At 42.7% G+C, this 19,708-nt stretch overlaps 1 protein-coding gene across 2 annotated transcripts in view; it reads right to left on the bottom strand.

The window, feature by feature from the left end:
- DIXDC1 (DIX domain containing 1) overlaps nucleotides 1-19,708 on the bottom strand; it is a 102,100-nt gene that overhangs the window by 20,425 nt on the left and 61,967 nt on the right. For both annotated transcript variants that reach the window (XM_011926725.1, XM_011926726.1), the window contains 9 exons: nucleotides 19,436-19,489; nucleotides 17,035-17,085; nucleotides 13,934-14,038; nucleotides 13,447-13,500; nucleotides 12,857-12,949; nucleotides 12,705-12,776; nucleotides 11,274-11,363; nucleotides 10,833-10,994; nucleotides 10,250-10,316 (listed from right to left, as the gene is read on the bottom strand). In XM_011926725.1, the coding sequence (XP_011782115.1) occupies nucleotides 10,250-10,316; nucleotides 10,833-10,994; nucleotides 11,274-11,363; nucleotides 12,705-12,776; nucleotides 12,857-12,949; nucleotides 13,447-13,500; nucleotides 13,934-14,038; nucleotides 17,035-17,085; nucleotides 19,436-19,489 (748 nt within the window). The remainder of the gene's footprint in view (nucleotides 1-10,249; nucleotides 10,317-10,832; nucleotides 10,995-11,273; nucleotides 11,364-12,704; nucleotides 12,777-12,856; nucleotides 12,950-13,446; nucleotides 13,501-13,933; nucleotides 14,039-17,034; nucleotides 17,086-19,435; nucleotides 19,490-19,708) is intronic.

The raw sequence follows: 19,708 nt of genomic DNA, 5'->3' as shown, positions 1-19,708 counted from the left end.
CCCACCTCAGCCTCCCAAAATGCTGGGCTTACAGGCGTGAGCCACCATGTCCAATCTTACTTATTGATTGAGACAAGTCTTGCCCTGACACCCAGGCTGGAGTGCAGTGGCACAATCTTGGCTCACTGCAACCTCTGCCTCCCGGGTTCGAGTGATTCTCCTGCCTCAACCTCCCAAGTAGCTGGGGTTACAGGCACTTGCCACCATGCCCGGCTAATTTTTATATTTTTAATAGAGACAGAGGTTTCACCATGTTGGCCAGGCTGGTCTCAAACTCCTGACCTAAAGTAATCTGCCCACCCTAGCCTCCCAAAGTGCTGGGATTACAGTCATGAGCTACCATGCCTGGCCCAGGTTTTCCGTATTCTTATTGATGTTCTGTACGCTACTTCTACTGATTACTGCAAAAGAAGTATTAAAGCCTCCAAGAGATGGGGGTTTCACCATGATGGCCAGGCTGGTCTCGAACTCCTGACCTCAAGTAATCTGCCCACCCTGGCCTTCCAAAGTGCTGGGATTACAGTCATGAGCCACTGCGCCCGGCCCAGGTTTTCTATCTTCTTATTGATGTTCTGTACACTACTTCTACTGATTATGCAAAAGAAATATTAAAGCCTCCAATTGTAACTAGATTTATCTATTTCTCCTTTCAGTTTTTGTTTCATGTATTTTTTGAGGGGGAGAGGAGGGAGGACAGTGTCTCACTCTGTCACCCAGTTGCCCAAGCTGGAGTGCAGCCTCCAACTCCCAGACTCAAGTGATCCTCCTGCCTCAGCCTCCCAAGTAGCTAGGACTTCAGGCATATGCCACCACACCTGGCTAATTTATTTTTATTTTTATTTTTGTAGAGTCAGAGTCTCACCATGTTGCCCAGACTTGTCGCAAACTTCTGGGCACAAGTGATCCTCCTGTCTCAGCCTCCCAAAATGCATGGGATTACAATGAACCACAGTGCCTGGCCTGCTTCATGTATTTCAAAGCTGTTATTGGGTATACACACATTTAGGATTATTATGTCTTCTTGGTGAATTGACCTTTTTATCATTATATATCATCTTTATACCTGGAAATATTCCTTGTTCTCAAGTATACTTTATCAGATACTAATATAACCACACTTCCTTTTGATTAGTGTTTCCATGGTATATCTTTATCCATCTTTTTACTTTTAAATCCATTTATATCATTATATTTATAGTGGGTTTCCTATAAATAGTAGCTGGTTGAGTCTTCCTCACCTGTATGTGCATGTTATCAACATTTTCACTACAGCCTTTAACATATGAATCATAGTTACTTTAAATTCCTTGTCTGCTAGTTTCGACATCCTTGTCATATTTGAGTTTGGTTCTATTGACTGCTTTTGCTCTTCACAGTGGCTTAGTTTTTCTCTTGCTCTTGTGGGTGCCTCATAATTTCTTACTGAATGCCAGACATATGTTAAGACAGGAGAGACAGAGGTAAAAATATCTGTTTAGAAATGGGCACACTGTTCTTCCAGGCCATTAGTGGGGACAGTTGAGTTAATTTGGTCAGAAGCTGAGCTGGGATTGAGATTTTTGTTAAGGTTACCTTCAGTGCACCACCATTTTCCAAGTCTTCTAGAGTTAGGTTTAGGGACAGCTGGGTTGTTGGAGAGTTGTTCCTTGATGTTCCTTCCCCTCCCTCAGCTGTAGGCTTTCCTCATGTGCCTGTGCCTCAGTCAGCCTCTGTATGCTGTTTCCTGCCTCAGAAGCCGTCCACTGCTGCTAATTAAACAGTGCTTGCTCCCCTGGTGGTGGGAGATGAGCAGTGCTTCTCTGTTGTCCTCACGCAGCCCCAGTTTTTAAGTGGGGTTTTCTCAGTGATCCTGTCCCTTCCTCAGTGGTAGGCGACCTCTTATAATCTGAGTCCAAGATAGTTTCCTGCGCCTCTGCCAAGGTAGTGTTCCTTTTCCTTTCCATCGCCACTAGGTGTAATGGGTCTTCACCTTTGCCTAGAGCAGGGACGGAGGGGTCAACAGGATTTGCTTCCCTTCCACAGTGGCTCAAGGCTTTGCTCCATAAGCGAGAATGGTCCAGATGTAGCTTCATGCCTTTACTGCAGTGGCAGCTGCCCCCTTGCTCCATGAAGGAGGGAGGGAGGGTGTTTTTAGACTCTATCCCCACGACCAACCTTTTTTTAACCAAAAGCATATTTTATTAATTTTTAAATTGATACATATTAGTTATACGTATTTTTAGATTATATACATATATATGTTTTTTGTTTGTTTGTTTGTTTGTTTTTTTGAGACGGAGTCTTGCTCTGTCACCCAGGCTGGAGTGCAGTGGTGCAATCTCAGCTCACTGCTAGCTCCGCCTCCCGGGTTAACGCTATTCTCCGGCCTCAGCCTCCCAAGTAGCTGGGACTGCAGGCGCCTGCCACCATGCCCAGGTAATTGTTTTGTATTTTTAGTAGAGACGGAGTTTCACCGTGTTAGCCAGGATGGTCTCAATCTCCCGACCTTATGATCCGCCCGCCTCGGCCTCCCAAAGTGCTGGGATTACAGGCGTGAGCCACCACGCCCAGCATATATATATATTTTTAAGATGGGGTTTTGTTATGTTGCCCAGGCTGGTCTCAAATCCCTGGACACAAATAATACTCCCACATCAGCCTCCCAAGTAGCTGAGATTACAGGCGAAAGCCCACCATGCCTGGCTCGTGTTATTTTGATACGTGCATACAACGTGCAATGATCAAGTCAGAGTAACTGGGATATCCATCACCTAAAACATTTATTTTTTCTCCTTTTTTTTTTTGAGACGGAGTTTCACTCTTGTTACCCAGGCCGGAGTGCAATGGCGCAATCTTGGCTCACCGCAACTTCAACCTCCTGGGTTCAAGCGATTCTCCTGCCTCAGCCTCCTGAGTAGCTGGATTACAGGCATCTGCCACCATGCCTGGCTAATTTTTGTATTTTTAGTAGAGACAGGGTTTCTCCATGTTGGTGAGGCTGGTCTCGAACTCCCAACCTCAGATGATCCACCTGCCTCGGCCTCCCAACGTGCTAGGATTACAGGTGTGAGCCACCACGCCTGGCCTACATTTATCTTTTCTTTATATTAAAACATCCCAATTCTTCTAGCTCTTTTATTTTTTTATTTTTCCTTTTTGAGACAGTCTCACTCTGTCACCCAGGCTGGAGTGCAGTGGTGCGATCTCAGCTCACTGCAACCTCTGCCTCCTGGGTTCAAGCGATTCTTGTGTCTCAAGTGGCTGGGATTACAGGTGCTTGCCACCAGACCTGCTAATTTTTGTATTTTTAGTAGAGACAAGGTTTCACCTGCCTCAGCCTCCCAAAGTGCTGGGATTACAGGCATGAGCCACCACGCCCAGCCTAGCTATTACAAACTATACAATAAATTATAGCTATAGTCACCCTACTTTCTTATCAAACACTAGATCTCACTCCTTTTATCTAACTGTATTTTTGTATCCATTAACCAACCTCTCTGTCACCCTCCCCAAGCCTTCCCAGGTTCTAGTTACCACCAATCTACTCTCTACCTCCATGAGATACATTTTTTTTTTTTAGCTCCCACATACTAATAGAGAACATGTGGTATTTGTCTTTCTGTGCCTGGCTTATTTCACTTCACATAATAAGATCTAGCTCCATCCATGTTGCTGCAAAAGAAAGGATTTTATGCTTTGTTATAGCAGAATAATAATATTCCTTTGCATATATATATATATATTTTTTTTTTTTTTCTTTATCCACTCATCTGTTGATGGTCACTTCGATGAATTCTATATCTTGGCTAATGTGTTTTTGTTTATTTGGTGTTTTGTTTTGTTTTTAAGACAGGATCTCACTCTGGAGTGCAGTAGCACAAACTATAGCTCACCACAGCCTTTATCTCCCAGGCTAAAGCTGTCCTTCCACTGCAGCCTCCTGAGTAGCTGGGACTACAAGCATGTGCCACCATGCCCAGCTAATTTTATTTTTAGTAGAGACAAGGTCTTGCTATTTTGCCCAGGCTGATCTCAAATTCCTGAGCTCAAGCCATCTTCCTGCCTCAGCCTCCCAAAGTGCTGGGATTACAGGCACAAGCCACTGTGATCAGCCTTGGCTATTGGAAATAGTGCTGCAATAAACATGGGAACGAAGATACCTCTTTGATATACTGATTTCCTTTCTTTTGGATATATACCCAGCAGTGGAATTGCTGGCTCATATGGTAGCTCTATTTGTAATTTTTTTTTTTTGAGGAATGTCCACACTGTTTTCTATTATAACTATACTCATTTACATGCCCACCAATGGTGTATAATATTCATTCCCCTTTCTCTGCATCCTTGCTAGCATCCTTTTTTTTTTTTTTCACATGCCCGCTGTGTCAAATGTCTTTTTGATAAAAGGCATTTTAACTGGAGTGAGATGATATCTCACTGTCACAACCAATCTTTTCATAAGCACCTGGTAGTCATGAAAAAGTGTCTGCAAGTGGGTATAAATTCCTCTTGTGTCTGTGGCTCCCAAGGTTCCTATACTGTCTTCTCAGCCTTTAGCAAATAATTAAAAATCTCAGGCCGGGTGCAGTGGCTCACCCCTGTAATCCCAACACTTTGGGAGGCCAAAGCGGGCAGATCACCTGATGTCAGGAGTTCAAGACCAGTCTGGCCAACATGGTGAAAACCCGTCTCTACCAAAAATACAAAAATTAGCCAGGTGTAGTGGTGGGCACCTGTAATCCCAGCTACTCGGGAGGCTGAGGCAGGAGAATCGCTTGAACCTGCGAGTCAGAGGTTGCAGTGAGCCGAGATTGTGTCATTGCACTCCAGCCTGGGCAACAAGAGCAAGACTCCGTCTCAAAAAAAAAAAAAAAAAAAAATCTCAGCTGAATTCTTATCTGTTGTATAGTGGTCCCATCTTCCTCCCAGGCTCTACCACAAGTGAGCCAGTACTTTCATCCTATGTCTCCTTGTAGGCACCTGTTTCTTTTTCAGGTTAGTTGATTGCACTATGATTTCATCTCTCTGATGGGTTCAAGAAAGTTACGATTTTTCAGATTATCCAACTTTTTCTTGTTGTTTCGGTAGAAGCAAGGCTTTTTCTGGCTTTCTACATCCTAGGCAGAAGGCAGAACTGCTATTTTTTACAAAATCTCACTTTTTAAATATTGTAGTAAAATTCACCATTTTAACCATTTTAAGGTGTGCAATTCAATGGCATTTAGTACATTTAAAATGATGTGCAAACAACCACCGTTATCCAGTTCCAGAACACTGTCATCATCCCAAAAGAAAATCTGTATGCACTGAGTGGTTATTAGCTATTCCTCCCTCGCTCCTGACCCTGGAATCTGGCTAACCCACTCTACTTTCTGTATCTATGGATTTGCCTTTTCTGGACATTTTATATAAATGAACTTATACAATATGTGCCCTTTTGTGTCTGGCATCTTCCACTTAGCATGTTTTCCAGGTTCATTCACACTGTAGCGTGAATCAGTGCTTCATTCCTCTTTATAGGTGAATAATATTCCACTGTATGCATATATTAGAATTTGTCTATCCATTCATCAGTTGATGGACATCTGAGGTGTTTCTACTTTTTGAATATTGTGAATATGACTGCTAGGCACATAGACGTACACGTTTTTTTGAACTCCTGTTTTCAATTCTTTTGGGTCATATGGTAACTCCATGTTTAACTTTTTGAGGAAGTGCCAAACTGTCTTCCATAGCAGCTGCACCATTTACATCCCCAGAGCGATGTATGACAGCTCCAACTTCTCCACATTCTCACCGACACTTATTATTCTCCATTTTTGACACCATTTAGTAGGTGTAAAGTGGTGTCTCACTGTGGTTTTGATTTGCATTCCCCTAATGACTAATGATTTTGGGCATCTTTTCATGGGTTTATTGGCCATTTGGGGTTTTTTTTGTTTTTTTTCTAGACAGAATCTCGCTCTGGTGCCAGGCTGGAGTGCAGTGGTACAATCTCAGCTCACTGCAACATCAGCCTCCCAGGTTCAAGCAATTCTCCTGCCTCACCCCCTGAGTAGCTGGGACTACAGGCGCACACCACCACACCCAGCTAATTTTTGTATTTTTAGTAGAGATGAGGTTTCACTACATTGGTCAGGGTGGTCTCGATCTCCTGACCTCATGATCTGCCCACCTCGGCCTCCCGAAGTGCTGAAATTACAGGTGTGAGCCACCGCACCTGGCTGGCCATTTCTTTATCTTCTTTGGAGAAATGTCTGTTCAAGTATTTTGCCCGTTTTCTCTTGGGTTGTTTGTCCTTTTGCTGTTGAGTTGTAAGGGTTCTTTATATATTTTGGATCCTAGATCCTTATCAGACAATATGATTTGCAAATATTTTCTCCTATTCTGTAGGTTGTCTGCTTACTTTCTAGATAGAGGTTTTATACAAAAAAGTTTTTAATTTTGATGAAGTCCAATTTTATCTTTTATCTATTTATTTATTTTATTTTATGATTATTATTTTTGAGACAAAGTCTCCCTCTGTAGCCCAGGCTGGAGTGCAGTGGCGCAATCTCAGCTAGCTGCAACCTCCGCCTCCCAGGTTCAAGTGATTCTCTTGCCTCAGCCTCCCGAGTAGCTGGGATTACAGGTACCCACTACCACACCCACCTAATTTTTGTATTTTTAGCAGAGATGGGGTTTCACCATGTTGGCCAGGCTGGTCTCAAACTCCCCATCTCAGGTGATATACCCACCTTGGCCTCCCAAAGTGCTGGGATTACAGGCATAAGGCACTGTGCCCAGGCCAATTTTATCTTTTTTCTTTTGTTGCTCATGCTTTTGATGTCCTATCTAAGAATCCACTGCCAAATCCAAGGTCATGAATATTTTCCTCTATGTTTTCTTCTAAGAACTTTATAGCTTTAAGCTCTTATATTGAAGTCATTGATCTATAGTCTGAGTTAACTTTTGTATATGGTGTGAAGTAGGGGGTCCCATTTCATGGAAATATCCAGTTGTCCCAAGCACCGTTGGTTGAAAAGAACATTCTCTGGTTATATGGGTTTTTATATGAACTCTCAACTTGATTTCACTAATCTATTGTTTTACTTTAAATCTGAAATAATTATTGTTTTCCCTTAAGAGTAAATGGCAAGAAAGGAGGTGGGTTCAGAAAGTACATTACTCTTTCAGGAAATTTAATTATGTTGAAAAGGAAAGAGAAAGGGCACAGCCAGAGGCGAATGAGAAGCATTTGCCTTGCATCTCTCATATGCTCCACAGTACACTAGATCATTTCATTTCATTTCATTTCATGCTCAAATTCTTCACTATTACTTTGGTTCCATAAAAAAAGGAAACTAAGATTCAGTGACATTAACATTTTGCCCATGGTCACACACTGTGCTAAATGGCAGAGCCAAAACTGTACCCTAGATCTGTTTGATTGTATATTCTGTATTTTTCCCTCTCTATTATTTTGTGTCCAGTTTTGGACATGACTTTACAGTGCCTTGGGACCTACAAAGAGAGATATCTAGTTTACATTTAAAAATATAGTACTAGGCTGGATGCGGTGGCTCATGCCTGTAATCCCAGCACTTTGGGAGGCCGGAGCAGGTGGATTGCCTGAGCTCAGGAGTTCAAGACCAGCCTGGGCAACACAGTGAAACCCTGTCCCTACTAAAATACAAAAAATTAGCCGGGTGTTGTGGCACGCACCTGTAATCCCAAACACTTGGGAGGCTGAGGCAGGAGAATCACTTGAACCCGGGAGGCAGAGCTTGCAGTGAGTTGAGATCATACCACTGCACTCCAGCCTGGGCGACAGAACAAGACTCTGTCTCAAAATGAATAAATAAAAATAAAAAATAGTACTGAAGCTCAGAAAAGAACTGAGATTTGAGATAAAACATAAAAATAATCGGCACACAAGTGTAGTTAAAGCCAGGGAGTGGAAGAGATCACTTGATGCCAAAGACAATATGAAAAGGCTTAGGTTTAGGCTTCAATTGGATGGAATCCCAGGACATGTCAACATTCAAGAATTAGAGCAGAATAAAATGAGATTCAGGAAGGACTAGAAGGAAAACTCAGTATTGACTTCACTACCTGCCAGTGGCAAATCGAACTTGTTCATCTCTATATCTCCAGCATCTAATGTTGATGGTGAATAATGGATGCTCAGTAAATATGTTAAATAAATATCTGAATGACACTGAAACTGAAGAAGAAGAAAGTTTCCAGGAGACTTTTAGAGAAGAGTCAATGCTTTTGAAAAGACAATGAAAGATAAAGTTTAAAAAGTAACCACTTGATTAGGCAACAAAAAAGTCAACAGTGACCCAACCAGAAGAACACTAAGCAGAGTAACAGATAAAAGACTGTAGTGGGTTGAGTAGTGAACAGGAAGTGAGGAAGAAAAGAGAGCACGAGTGGTACAGACCATTCTTTTAAGAATTTTGATGTAGAGGAATAAGAGAAATCAATCAGTAGCTAGAGAGCTGGCCAGAGTTACACAAGTTTTTATATTTTCAGATAAGAGACATTTCAGCTTGTTTGTGAATACAGATATCACTGGAAGCATTAGATTAACAACTTAGTTTTCAAGCAGCTGTAGATTTATTTGTAATATTTTAAATACTATATATGCACAAAGTAATTTTTCCAGGGGGGAGTTTATTATGCTTAAAAAAGAAATTTCTAAGTATTTACACCTATTTATATTGGCAGTTTACACTAATCTGAAGGAATCAATGAATAAAATAATAATAAAAATCCTCTCCAAACAATAGAAATGACTATTTTGAAACACTGCTAGAAAAGGAAACTGGAACTAATTCTGGTAATAAAATAATTCATTGCCAACATGGCAAAACCCCATCTCTACTAAAAATACAAAAATTAGCCAGGCGTGGTGGTACACATCTGTAATCCCAGCTACTGGGGAGCCTGAGGCAGGAGAATCACTTGAACCCGGGAGGCAGAGGTTGCAGTGAACAGAGATCGCGCCACTGCACTCCAGCCTGGGCAACAAGAGCGAAACTCCATCCCCCGCCGCTAAAAAAAAAAAAAAAAAAATTGTTTCATTCCCAGCATAGATACCTCATCCAAGAGGAAAAGATATCTGGGATCAGAGGTTTGAAATGCTATTTTATTTACTCTACAAAAATATTTTACATTTCATATTTTTGCAAGTATTTTCAGTATTTTAGTTTAGATTTCTTAATGTGCTTTTAAAAATTTATATGTAACATACAAAACTGTTTCTAGTCAGCTTTTTACTATTTGGTTTTTATAAATTATTGTTTAGATACCTTTCGATTAGGCCTGATTAAAAAATAAGAAAACATGAACATTACTAAGCCACAAAAGGCAAAATACAAACTAAAATAGGAATTACCAGGCAGGGTAGCTTTCCAACAAGTTTGAACAAATGGGAAAAAATACAGAGTGGGCATGGAGCAGGTTAAAATACACTTTCTAGCCATGGCCGCTAGGTGGTGCAAACATTTTGCAGGACTTAAACTAAATGCCTTAAGCACTCAAAGTTTTTTGTTTTGTTTTGTTTTGTTTTTTTGAGATGGAGTCTCAACTCTGTCACCCAGGCTGGAGTGCAATGGCGCAATCTTGGCTCACTGCAACCTCCGCCTCCTGGGTTCAAGCGAGTGTCTTGCCTTAGCCTCCTGAGTAGCTGGGATTACAGGCGTGTGCCACCACACTTGGCTAATTTTTGTATTTTTAGTAGAGATGGGGTTTCATCATGTTGGCCAGGCTGGTCTTGAACTCCTGACCTCAGGTTATCTGCCCGCCTCAGCCTCCTAGAGTGCTGGGATTACAGGCATGAGGCACCGCACCCAGCCTCAGCGCTCAAAGTTTTAAGAATATCTCCAAATAAATTAAATGCCTTGCTTCAAGGAAGAAGTGGAAATTTTTTTGTGCTATCTGGGAGTGTAGGAAAATTTATGTATGTATGTGTTTTTGTTGTTTTATATTTTGCTTTTTCAGCATAAATGTTTTGAGCTTGTATGTTCTTCAAAGATATTTTAGCCTCTCTGAGTCAACAGCATCCTGCCTGCACGTGGCTAAATGGCACTGGGGGTGATGATGGCATATGTCTTCATGGTCTTAGAACTAACTCAATTCCAGTATTTCTACAGAAACAAAATAGTATAAAAGTGAAGTACTACAAGAAAAAGTACATCCCCAAAATATTGTTAGTGTGAAAAATACTAAATTCCTGGTCTAATATGCTAGGAGTCCCTACTGAGCAAAAATGGGTACTTACTTGAATTAGGGGGCCAGGACTCCCGGTATTCACTACCTACTTGAGTTCTGGGTGACTTGACTCGAACCTGGGGAGCCACACAAAAATCACAAGAGTTATGATCAATGGGAGAACTTAACCAAGAAATTTAAATCATAAAAGTGTGCTTAAAATACTACATATTTTTCTACCACCTCTTCCACAACATATAAAATCGAATATATTTATCCTAACAATAATAATATATATGAAAGGCTTTCTGGTTTCCAATGTATTTTCCATATATTTTCTCATCCAATGCCAAGCTCATTCAGGGGTAGGTGGGAGGGGAAGAAGCTGTAAAGGGAGACCCTGTGGGGTCAAGAGCCACAATCCTTACACAGCTACAGTTGCTGGGAGCCAGTGTGACCATGAATTCCTTCTCTGGATTGTCATACCATAATGAATAGTCCGTTCTACTGAGAGAAAAACTAATAGAGAAAAACAACTCTAACCTTTAACAGGGTCTTATATCTCTTCACACTGCCTTCATCTCAATTAACATTCTTAAAACCCGGCTTTCTCAGGAGCTTGCCTAAGAGAGACACCACAGCAAGAAGGTTACCTTTCTTTCTTGTTTCTTCTGCGTCTCCATAACATGCAGGCGCTCCATGAGGCTGGAGATGCCCTGCTCCAAGCTGTCAATGGTGTGGTGCTGAGGATCGTGCCCACTGAAGCTGTTGCGCAGGCTGCGGAGAGCATCTTGAACAAGCTGCAGGTCGCTGGTCTGTGGGCAAAAATAAGGTGCTGCTGGCATGGCATGGTGCCACATCCCAACCACTGGGCTGAAGTTTCCAGAAGAGATTTTTTTTTCCCCCACAGAAGCAGGCCTATGGTTTCTCCACTAATTCTTAATTTTGTATAGCAAGTGCCTCACATCTTTACACACTCCACAGATCCAGGAATTAGGGAACTGGAATATAAAAGGCCTCACCCACTGGCCGTGGGTTTGGCACTCTTTGGTTTCAGTGAGAAATGGCAGGTCTCCATCAATCCAGATACCTACCCCTCTGTTGCTGATTGAAGCAGCTCCTTTTCCTGCTGTTGGAAGGAGAAAACCATTGCTTTGAGAGTTGTGACTGTTGTAGTTGGTCACCTATAGCAGCATGAAGAAATGTTGCTTGTTAAAGGGAGAATTGTAAACCAGATGTGCTGTCTTATTTTTCTTCTTTACATTTATCAGTTCCTGACGAAGTATATAATTGTCTGTCTGTTTAATGGCTCTCTCTATTAAAATGTGTCATTCTTTTTTTTTTTTTTTTTTGAGACGGAGTCTTGCTCTGTCGCCCGCCGGGCTGGAGTGCAGTGGCCGGATCTCAGCTCACTGCAAGCTCCGCCTCCCGGGTTTACGCCATTCTCCTGCCTCAGCCTCCCAAGTAGCTGGGACTACAGGCGCCCGCCACCTCGCCCGGCTAGTTTTTTGTATTTTTTAGTAGAGACGGGGTTTCACCGTGTTAGCCAGGATGGTCTCGATCTCCTGACCTCGTGATCCGCCCGTCTCGGCCTCCCAAAGTGCTGGGATTACAGGCTTGAGCCACCGCGCCCGGCCGTGTCGTTCTTAAGTATAGATTTTTTTCCCCTTTTGGTCACTGCTGTATGCCCAGCACTTGACACTTAGTACGCATTGTTGGATGTGAATGAAGGAAATGCTAACCTCCACCTGGAGGCCACAACCTAGCTTCTGCCACAGCACTGGAGAGCCTCAGAATGCTGCTCCAGCACTGCCTGGCTTTGCTTCAGTAATTTAAAAATAATGGTGAATATACATATATATGTTTTGTTTTGTTTTTTGGGACAGAGTCTTGCTCTGTCACTCAGGCTGGAGTGAAGTGGCACAATCTCAGCTTATGGCAACCTCTGCCCCCCCCGCCAGGTTCAAGTGATTCTCCTGCCTCAGCCGCCTGAGTGGCTGGGATTACAGGCCCGTGCCATCTTGCCTGGCTAATTTTTGTATTTTTAGTAGAGACGGGGTTTCACCATGTTGGCCAGGCTGGTCTCAAACTCCTGACCTCAAGTTAGCCACCTGCCTTGGCCTCCCAAAGGCTAGGATTACAGATGTGAGCCACTGTGCCAGGCCATGGTGAATATTTTTTGAGTCTGACTCTATGCCAAGTGGATCCAACAGGACTGTGCTTATTTATGTGGATTACCTCATATATTCTTCATAATGATGAACTGAATCACTATTATTTTCATTTTCCAAATAAGGCCTATTTCTAAGGTTCAGAAGATAAGCAACTGAAGGCCACACAACGTAAGAGTGGTAAAGGTAGAATGTGCAACCAGATTTTCTTATTCTGGAACCTGTACTCTTAACTAGCTCATTATAGAGTCTCCTAACAAATGAGCCTGTGGCCTTGGTTCAGCTCTGAGTCAGAAACACCATTGCCCCGTTTGCTTCATAAATGTGGGAGGGAGAACACAGGGTCTAGGTTACCTCATCTGCCTCTCTTTTCATACAGTGAGCCAAGAGGACATCTTTGTGTTCTAGCTCTCGCTCTAGATCCACCTGCAAAACAGACACTAAATCAGAAAAGGATTTCTTTGGGCCAAAGGGGCAGGAAAGTCAGTGGCTGAATATGTTCTGACCTGGTGGTAACTGGCATCAGAGAGTTTCCGGAGTGTTTCTTCTAACTTGGCCTGGTGCTGCTGAAGAAGGCGATCCTTCTGCCCCAGCTCTTTCTGCAATAGAGATAGAGCTTTCAGATGAGTGGCAAAACCAGGGGCACTGAAGAGTTCACCCTCTGTAATATAACTTCCACTCAAGTAAAGTAGAGCCTCAGGAAAAGAAAGTCCTTTCCTCAAAATATACCAGGAAGACTTTACACACCGTAATAGTCTTACATAGTGCAAAGGATTCTTCAAGAGTAACGAAGAAGGGAACTGTCATTTGTAGGAGGACCAGTATGAGCCATTCATACTAGTCAGAGATAAAGGTAAGACTAGAACTGAAGTTTCTAGACCCCTAGTCCTGTACTCCCTCTCCTAGCTGTGCCATCTATCCTTCAGGGCTAGTGCATCAGGGGACACAGAAAAATGCTTCCTTCTAAAAAGCAAGGATAAAAAAAAATTAAAAAGCAAGGATGAGAATAGAATACTTAAGTGCTTTTTGAGCAACAATAATGGGCTGTTCATGAAAGGTCAGTGGAAGGCATTTCCAAACTGATATTCACTCTTACTTTATATTCTCCCAAGAGTCGGTTCCTCTCATCTAGCTTCCTATGCAGATCCACCTGCAAGGATAAGAAAGAATTCATGGCACGCAGGTACTGCCTGCTAATCCTCAAGGAAACCAGCTACTTAGTAACCATAGTTAATGTTGGCAGTTACAGTATGCAGCACAGAGAGGGTATGATGGTAAAAATACACAGCTGCTCTCCATGTTGTTAGTGAAGCAATTAGACTGTAGAACCACAATTTTGCCTCGGTATCTCAGTGTCCTCAAAGTTGAAGAGGAGATCAAGGACCTTCCCGCCCAGTATGATGTGGGCTTTCACCTAGGAACAGAGATGAGTCTAATGGGGAATAAAAATAATTGCAGACACTTAGGGCAGGCATCCCAGAAGCAAGATAAGAGATTAGGATGGCCACTCTAATAGCACTTCATGCAGTAGCCTGTTCTGCTAACGGGGCTCACTGAGGTCAAGGCTCATTCATTTAACTCACATTCTGGTTGTGCAGCTCATCTCTGTCCATATTTGCCCTCAGTAGCTCTTGTTTGAGCTGAAGAACAGATGTGTCCTGCTGAGTCAGTCTCTGCTGCAAGGCATCCTAGGGGAAAAGCATACTAATTATTGTCGTCTCAGTTCATCAATCAGCCAGTTGTTATTACAAATTACTAAACCCTTCAATGTGTTTCCAGCATTCGTTATGGCAGACTGGAAGACCAATGGAGTAAAAGGGTCTTGCTACGAGTTGCTGAGGAGGGGTTTTTCTGTCCCCCTCTAGGAAACTGGCATCCAGAGCAAAATCCTATCCACTGTTCTATGAAACTTACTGAAACCTGATTTTTTTTCTCTGCTTACTATTCGTCCCCACCCTCAATCCTGATAGCATGGTGTATTCGAGAGAGAATGACTGGACTTTGGGATCAGAGAGACATAGCTTCAAATTATGAAGCTACCACTTACTACTTTTGTGATGTTAACCTTGGACAATGCACTCTACTTTCTCCCACCTGGGCTTTCTCATCTATATCTTGGGCATATAAATACTCAATCTAGAGTAGCTCTTTTTCCCTCTACCTCTCTGCCCAGTCCCCATTTCCTGGAGAGATGGGCCCTATTCATCCCACCACTCTGTTGTTAAAGAATCCCTGAGATCACTCCCACGCTGGCTTCCAGAGCCAGAACTGTTCTTTGATTCACGATTCCTCTTCCCAATTTCCTAGGATCTTAATAGCATTAGGCTTTCTTTCCCTCAGCTTGAACCCTCTTGGTTCTTATCATGCCTAACAAAAGGTGAGCTAGATATCCTTGCTTATAAGGACAGTTATGACATATTCCATCAACCATGGTGGCTTCAAATAGAAGTAATGGACTAGGGCTGCATTCTAATATATTTGTCTTGACTTTTCTCTCTTTACAGACTGCAAAGAAATGGTATAGACTATGAAGAATGTGGGAGCCCATTCTTAATTATACTCTCTGCCATGACAGTACATGGTAAAGGAAGTCTAAGATACCCTTGGCATCAGTAGTTCAAAGGAATATTTCCCAAAATGTGCTCCATGGGACATTAATGTGCCGCATCACATTACATGGAAGAAAAGACACTTCTGTGGTTATTGATTCTAAATCATTTTTAGGCCAACCTCTTTACGACAGACCTTTTCAGATCCTTTATATGTTATTATTCACAGTGAGTCTTCAAGACTGTAGAGCATTTCTCAAATTTATCTGACCATGGAACACATTTGTTTTTTAAAGTGTTTCAAAAGTACTAAGCCTACAAAATATACTTTGGAAAATGTTGCTGAGTGATAACTCTAGTCTAGCCCATCAATGGATGTGCAAGGAAGAGTTGGGAAAAGCAGCAACATAAAAACATCCTCTTCTACTTCCAGGTTTTATTCCACAGATATACTCCCATTTGGGTGAAATAACATATATTCAGGCTGGACATGGTGGCTCACGCCTGTAATCCCAGCACTTTGGGAGGCCGAGGCACGCGGATCACGAGTTTAGGAGTTCGAGACCAGCCTGGCCAATATGGTAAAATCCTGTCTCTACTAAAAATACAAAAATTAGCTGGGCGTGGTGGCACACGCCTGTAATCCCAGCTACTTGGGAGGCTGAGGCAGGAGAATTGCTTGAACCTGGGAGGCGGAGGTTGTAGTGAACCGAGATCATGCCACTGCACTCCAGCTCTGGGCAACAGAGCAAGACTTCATCTCGGAAAAAACAAAACAACTTATATTCAAGGCTGTTAGTTAGATCATTGTTTATATTAGCAAAAACTAGCAATTTTCATATATAATAAATTATTTAGCATATATATGTATGTATACAGTGGAAAACAGTGGAATACGATACAGCCATAAAAAAAGACCTAGGAAAGTCTTTAGGTACTACTGACATAGAATGAGCTCGAAGATATACTACTAAGTGAAAAAAAGCAAGGTATCAAGTTGTATTTCTAGTATACTACTATTTGGGTAAAACCGTGAGGGAAAACGATACACACACATATGTGCTGATAACTGTTAAGATGCCTCTAGGAGGTCGGGCACGTGGTGGGTCACACCTGTAATCCCAGCACTTTGAGAGGCCAAGGCGGGTGGATCACCTGAGGTCAGGAGCTCGAGACCAGCCTGGCCAACGTGCTAAAACCCAGTCTCTACTCAAAATACAAAAAGTAGCTGGGTGTGATGGTGCACACCTGTAATCCCAGCTACTTGGGAGGCTGAGGCAGGAGAGTCACTTGAACCCGGGAGGTGGAGATTGCAGTGAGCCAAGATCGCGCCACTGCACTCCAGCCTGGGCAACAGAGTGAGAGTCTGTGTCAAGATTAAAAAAAACAAAAGAAAAAAAAGATGCCTCTAGGAAACAGAACTAGGTGACTGAGGGGACAGGGCTGGCAGGCAGACTTTTCATGGTTTATCTTTTTATACCTTTAAAATTATTTGAATATTAGTTAACTATTCAAAAACAAATAACAATTTTTTAAAGGATAGTCTTTTTTATTTTTCTTTTTTTTTGAGATGGAGTCTCGCCTTGTCACCTAGGCTGGAGTGCAATGGAGTGATCTCAGCTCACTGCAACCTCCTCCTCCTGGATTCAAGCGATTCTCCTGCCTCAGCCTCCCAAGTAGCTGGGATTACAGGTGCTGCCACCATGCACAACTAACTTTTTTGTATTTTTAGTAGAGACGGGGTTTCACCATGTTGGCCAGGCTGGTCTCGAACTCCTAAACTCGTGATCCGCATGCCTCGGCCCCCCAAAGTGCTAGGATTACAGGCATGAGCCACCACGCCCGGCCCTAAAGGACATTCTTTCACATTGAAGAGGGTTCTTTTACATATAGAGACAATCAAGGTGGCACAGATGGAAATGGCAGCACCGTGAATCATAACCACTAGAAATAAGCCTCAGCAAATCAAAGGTATATTCCTCGACATGTCTCACTTCCCTCCCACAAAGCCCTTTCTTTACCAATAGCACAGAGCTATTAAAGGTCCACAGAAAATTCCACCTCTCACCACTCACCAGTAGACTACTTAATATTGCAGAGACTTTATTTAAAGAATTAAATGTCTTCTTTTTTACCTTTATCCCTTGTAAGTTTCTGGCTTCTTGTTTACATTTCAGCAGCTCCTTCTGCAAACCAAATATAGTTAGATCAGATGGTGACATCTGGGTTGCTTCAGACTGCATTACCTCATTCTGTCGGCAAGAGGACAAAACCCAGTTGATCATTGCATGAAAAATTAACCCTCTACTAAGGCAAACAGTTCTGGTCCAGTGAGCAGTACGGGCTGATCCACAGAAACAAGAAGAGAACCATTCTGTTCTTCTCTGTTGGTACCCAGGCTTAACTGCTCAGGTAGAAAAGAATTGCCAAGGAAGAAGATACCCCATCATTCCCACAGGCTCTCATTTCTATATTTAGCAATCTTCACCAACAGGAAAACCTAATTATAATAATCTAAATCCCTCTCACTAAATATATGATATCTAAATATGCCTACCCCAATGGTATTAAATAATTATCTCTATTCTTAATGTTAGCAAACGGTTGGAGTGTTTCTTTGTGAGTCAAACAAAAACACATTTCGACTAATAATGAAATACTGAGTAATTAACATTCCCTTACAATAGATAAAATATATGTACACGATTGTCACTGGGAAATAGATTTTAGAAGGGGAACAACCATAACCCAGACCCCGATCTCTTCTCTTCCTATTGTATTACATCAAGAGTTTGCAATTAACGTATCTAAAATGGGGATCTGTAACTTGGACTCCACAGATAGGCTCAAAAGTTGCTCTATTAGGCTGGGAACAGTGGTTCATGCCTATATCCCAGCACTTTGGGAGGCCAAGATGGGAGAATCACTTGAGTCCAGGAGCTGAAGACCAGCCTAGGCAACAAGGCGAGAGCAATCTATACAAAAAACACAAAAATTAGCCAGGCATGGTGGTGCATTCCTGAAGCCCCAGCTACTAGGGAGGCTGAGGTGGGGGGATCGCTTGAGGCCGGGAGGTCAAAGCTGCAGTTAGCCATGATCATGCCATGGCATTCAGCCGGGGTGACAGAGTGAGACTCTGTCTCAAAAACCAAACAAACAAAACAAAACAAATAAATAAAAGTTGCTCTATTAAAAATTCATGTTGGCCAGGCACGGTGGCTCACGCCTGTAATCCCAACACTTTGGGAGGCCAAGGCAGGCGGATCACAAGGTCAGCAGTTCGAGACAAGCCTGGCCAACATAGTGAAACCCCATCTCTACTAAAAATACAAAAATTAACCGGGTATGGTGGCGGGCACCTGTAGTCCCAGCTACTTGGGAGGTTGAGGCAGGAGAATCGCTTGAACCTGGGAGGTGGAGGTTGCAGTGAGCTGAGACTGCACCATTGCACTCCAGCCTGGGTGACAGAGCTAGACTCTGTCTCCAAAAAAAAAAATTCATGTCTATGAGTATGAGTGCAAACATATATGCATACTTGCAGGGAGAGGGTTAACGGCTTTAGTCATATACTTATGACTGAAAGAAAAGCTAGGAATCACTGACCTAAAATAATTCTGAGAAGTATTTATAAAAAAAGACTGTACTGGTATTAGGTACACTTTTTTTTCTTTTAATTAAAGAATAATAACCATGAAATATTTCAAACATACAGAATGGTACAACCAATGACACTGAAATTCTATTACCTACCGCCAGGATTAAAAAGGTATTACCTTGGCCGGGCGCGGTGGCTCAAGCCTGTAATCCCAGCACTTTGGGAGGCTGGGACGGGCGGATCACAAGGTCAGGAGATCATCCTGGCTAACCCGATGAAACCCCGTCTCTACTAAAAAATACAAAAAACTAGCCGGGCGAGGTGGCGGGTGCCTGTAGTCCCAGCTACTCGGGAGGCTGAGGCAGGAGAATGGCATAAACCCAGGAGGCGGAGCTTGCAGTGAGCTGAGATCCGGCCACTGCACTCCAGCCTGGGCGACAGAGTGAAACTCCGTCTCAAAAAAAAAAAAGTATTACCTTCCTGACATATTTGGAATATCTCTCTCTTTTAAGAAAAGACATAATACAGATACAGGAAAGATTCTAATTCTGAAATCCCTTTCCCTCTTGAAGTTGTGTAACATTCCCATAATGGTTTTTTGTTTTGTTTTGTTTTTTAGATGGAGTCTCGCTTTGTTGCCCAGGCTAGGGTGCAGTGGCACGATCTTTGCTTACTGCAACCTCCTCCTCCCGGGTTCAAGCAATTCTCCTGCCTCAGCCTCCCGAGTAGCTGGGACTACAGATGTGTGCCAGCACGCCCGGCTAATTTTTTGTATTTTTAGTAGAGACAGGGTTTTGCCATGTTAGCCAAGATGGTCTCGATCTCCTGACCTTGTGATCTGCCCACCTCAGCCTCCTGAAGTGCTGGGATTACAGGCGCGAACCACCACGCCCGGCCCCCATAATGTTTTTAAGGGGTAAAACATACATGTCTTGACATACCTTTAAGTCCTGATTCTCCTCCATACTCTGATCCAGACGACTTTGGATTATAATCTGAATATAAGACAAAAAGAGATATCTAAACACCTATGCTGTGAAGTTCAGAGGCCATTCATTCAACAAATATTTATTGAGCACTACTAGATGCCAGCTCTGTACTGTGGATACAAAGAAGAACCGGAAACAGTTCCTGCTCTCTGATGGAAGCATATGCATCAAGTAGCAGGTAGATCTATGTGGATAAAGCTTAGAATAAGTATGGGTGGGCCAGGC

The sequence above is a fragment of the Colobus angolensis genome, unplaced genomic scaffold, assembly GCF_000951035.1.
Source record: "Colobus angolensis palliatus isolate OR3802 unplaced genomic scaffold, Cang.pa_1.0 Scaffold7, whole genome shotgun sequence".
In the NCBI taxonomy this organism is placed as follows: Eukaryota; Metazoa; Chordata; class Mammalia; order Primates; family Cercopithecidae; genus Colobus; species Colobus angolensis.
Note: the sequence above shows the minus strand (reverse complement) of the source record. Positions and strands in the feature narration are given on the sequence as shown.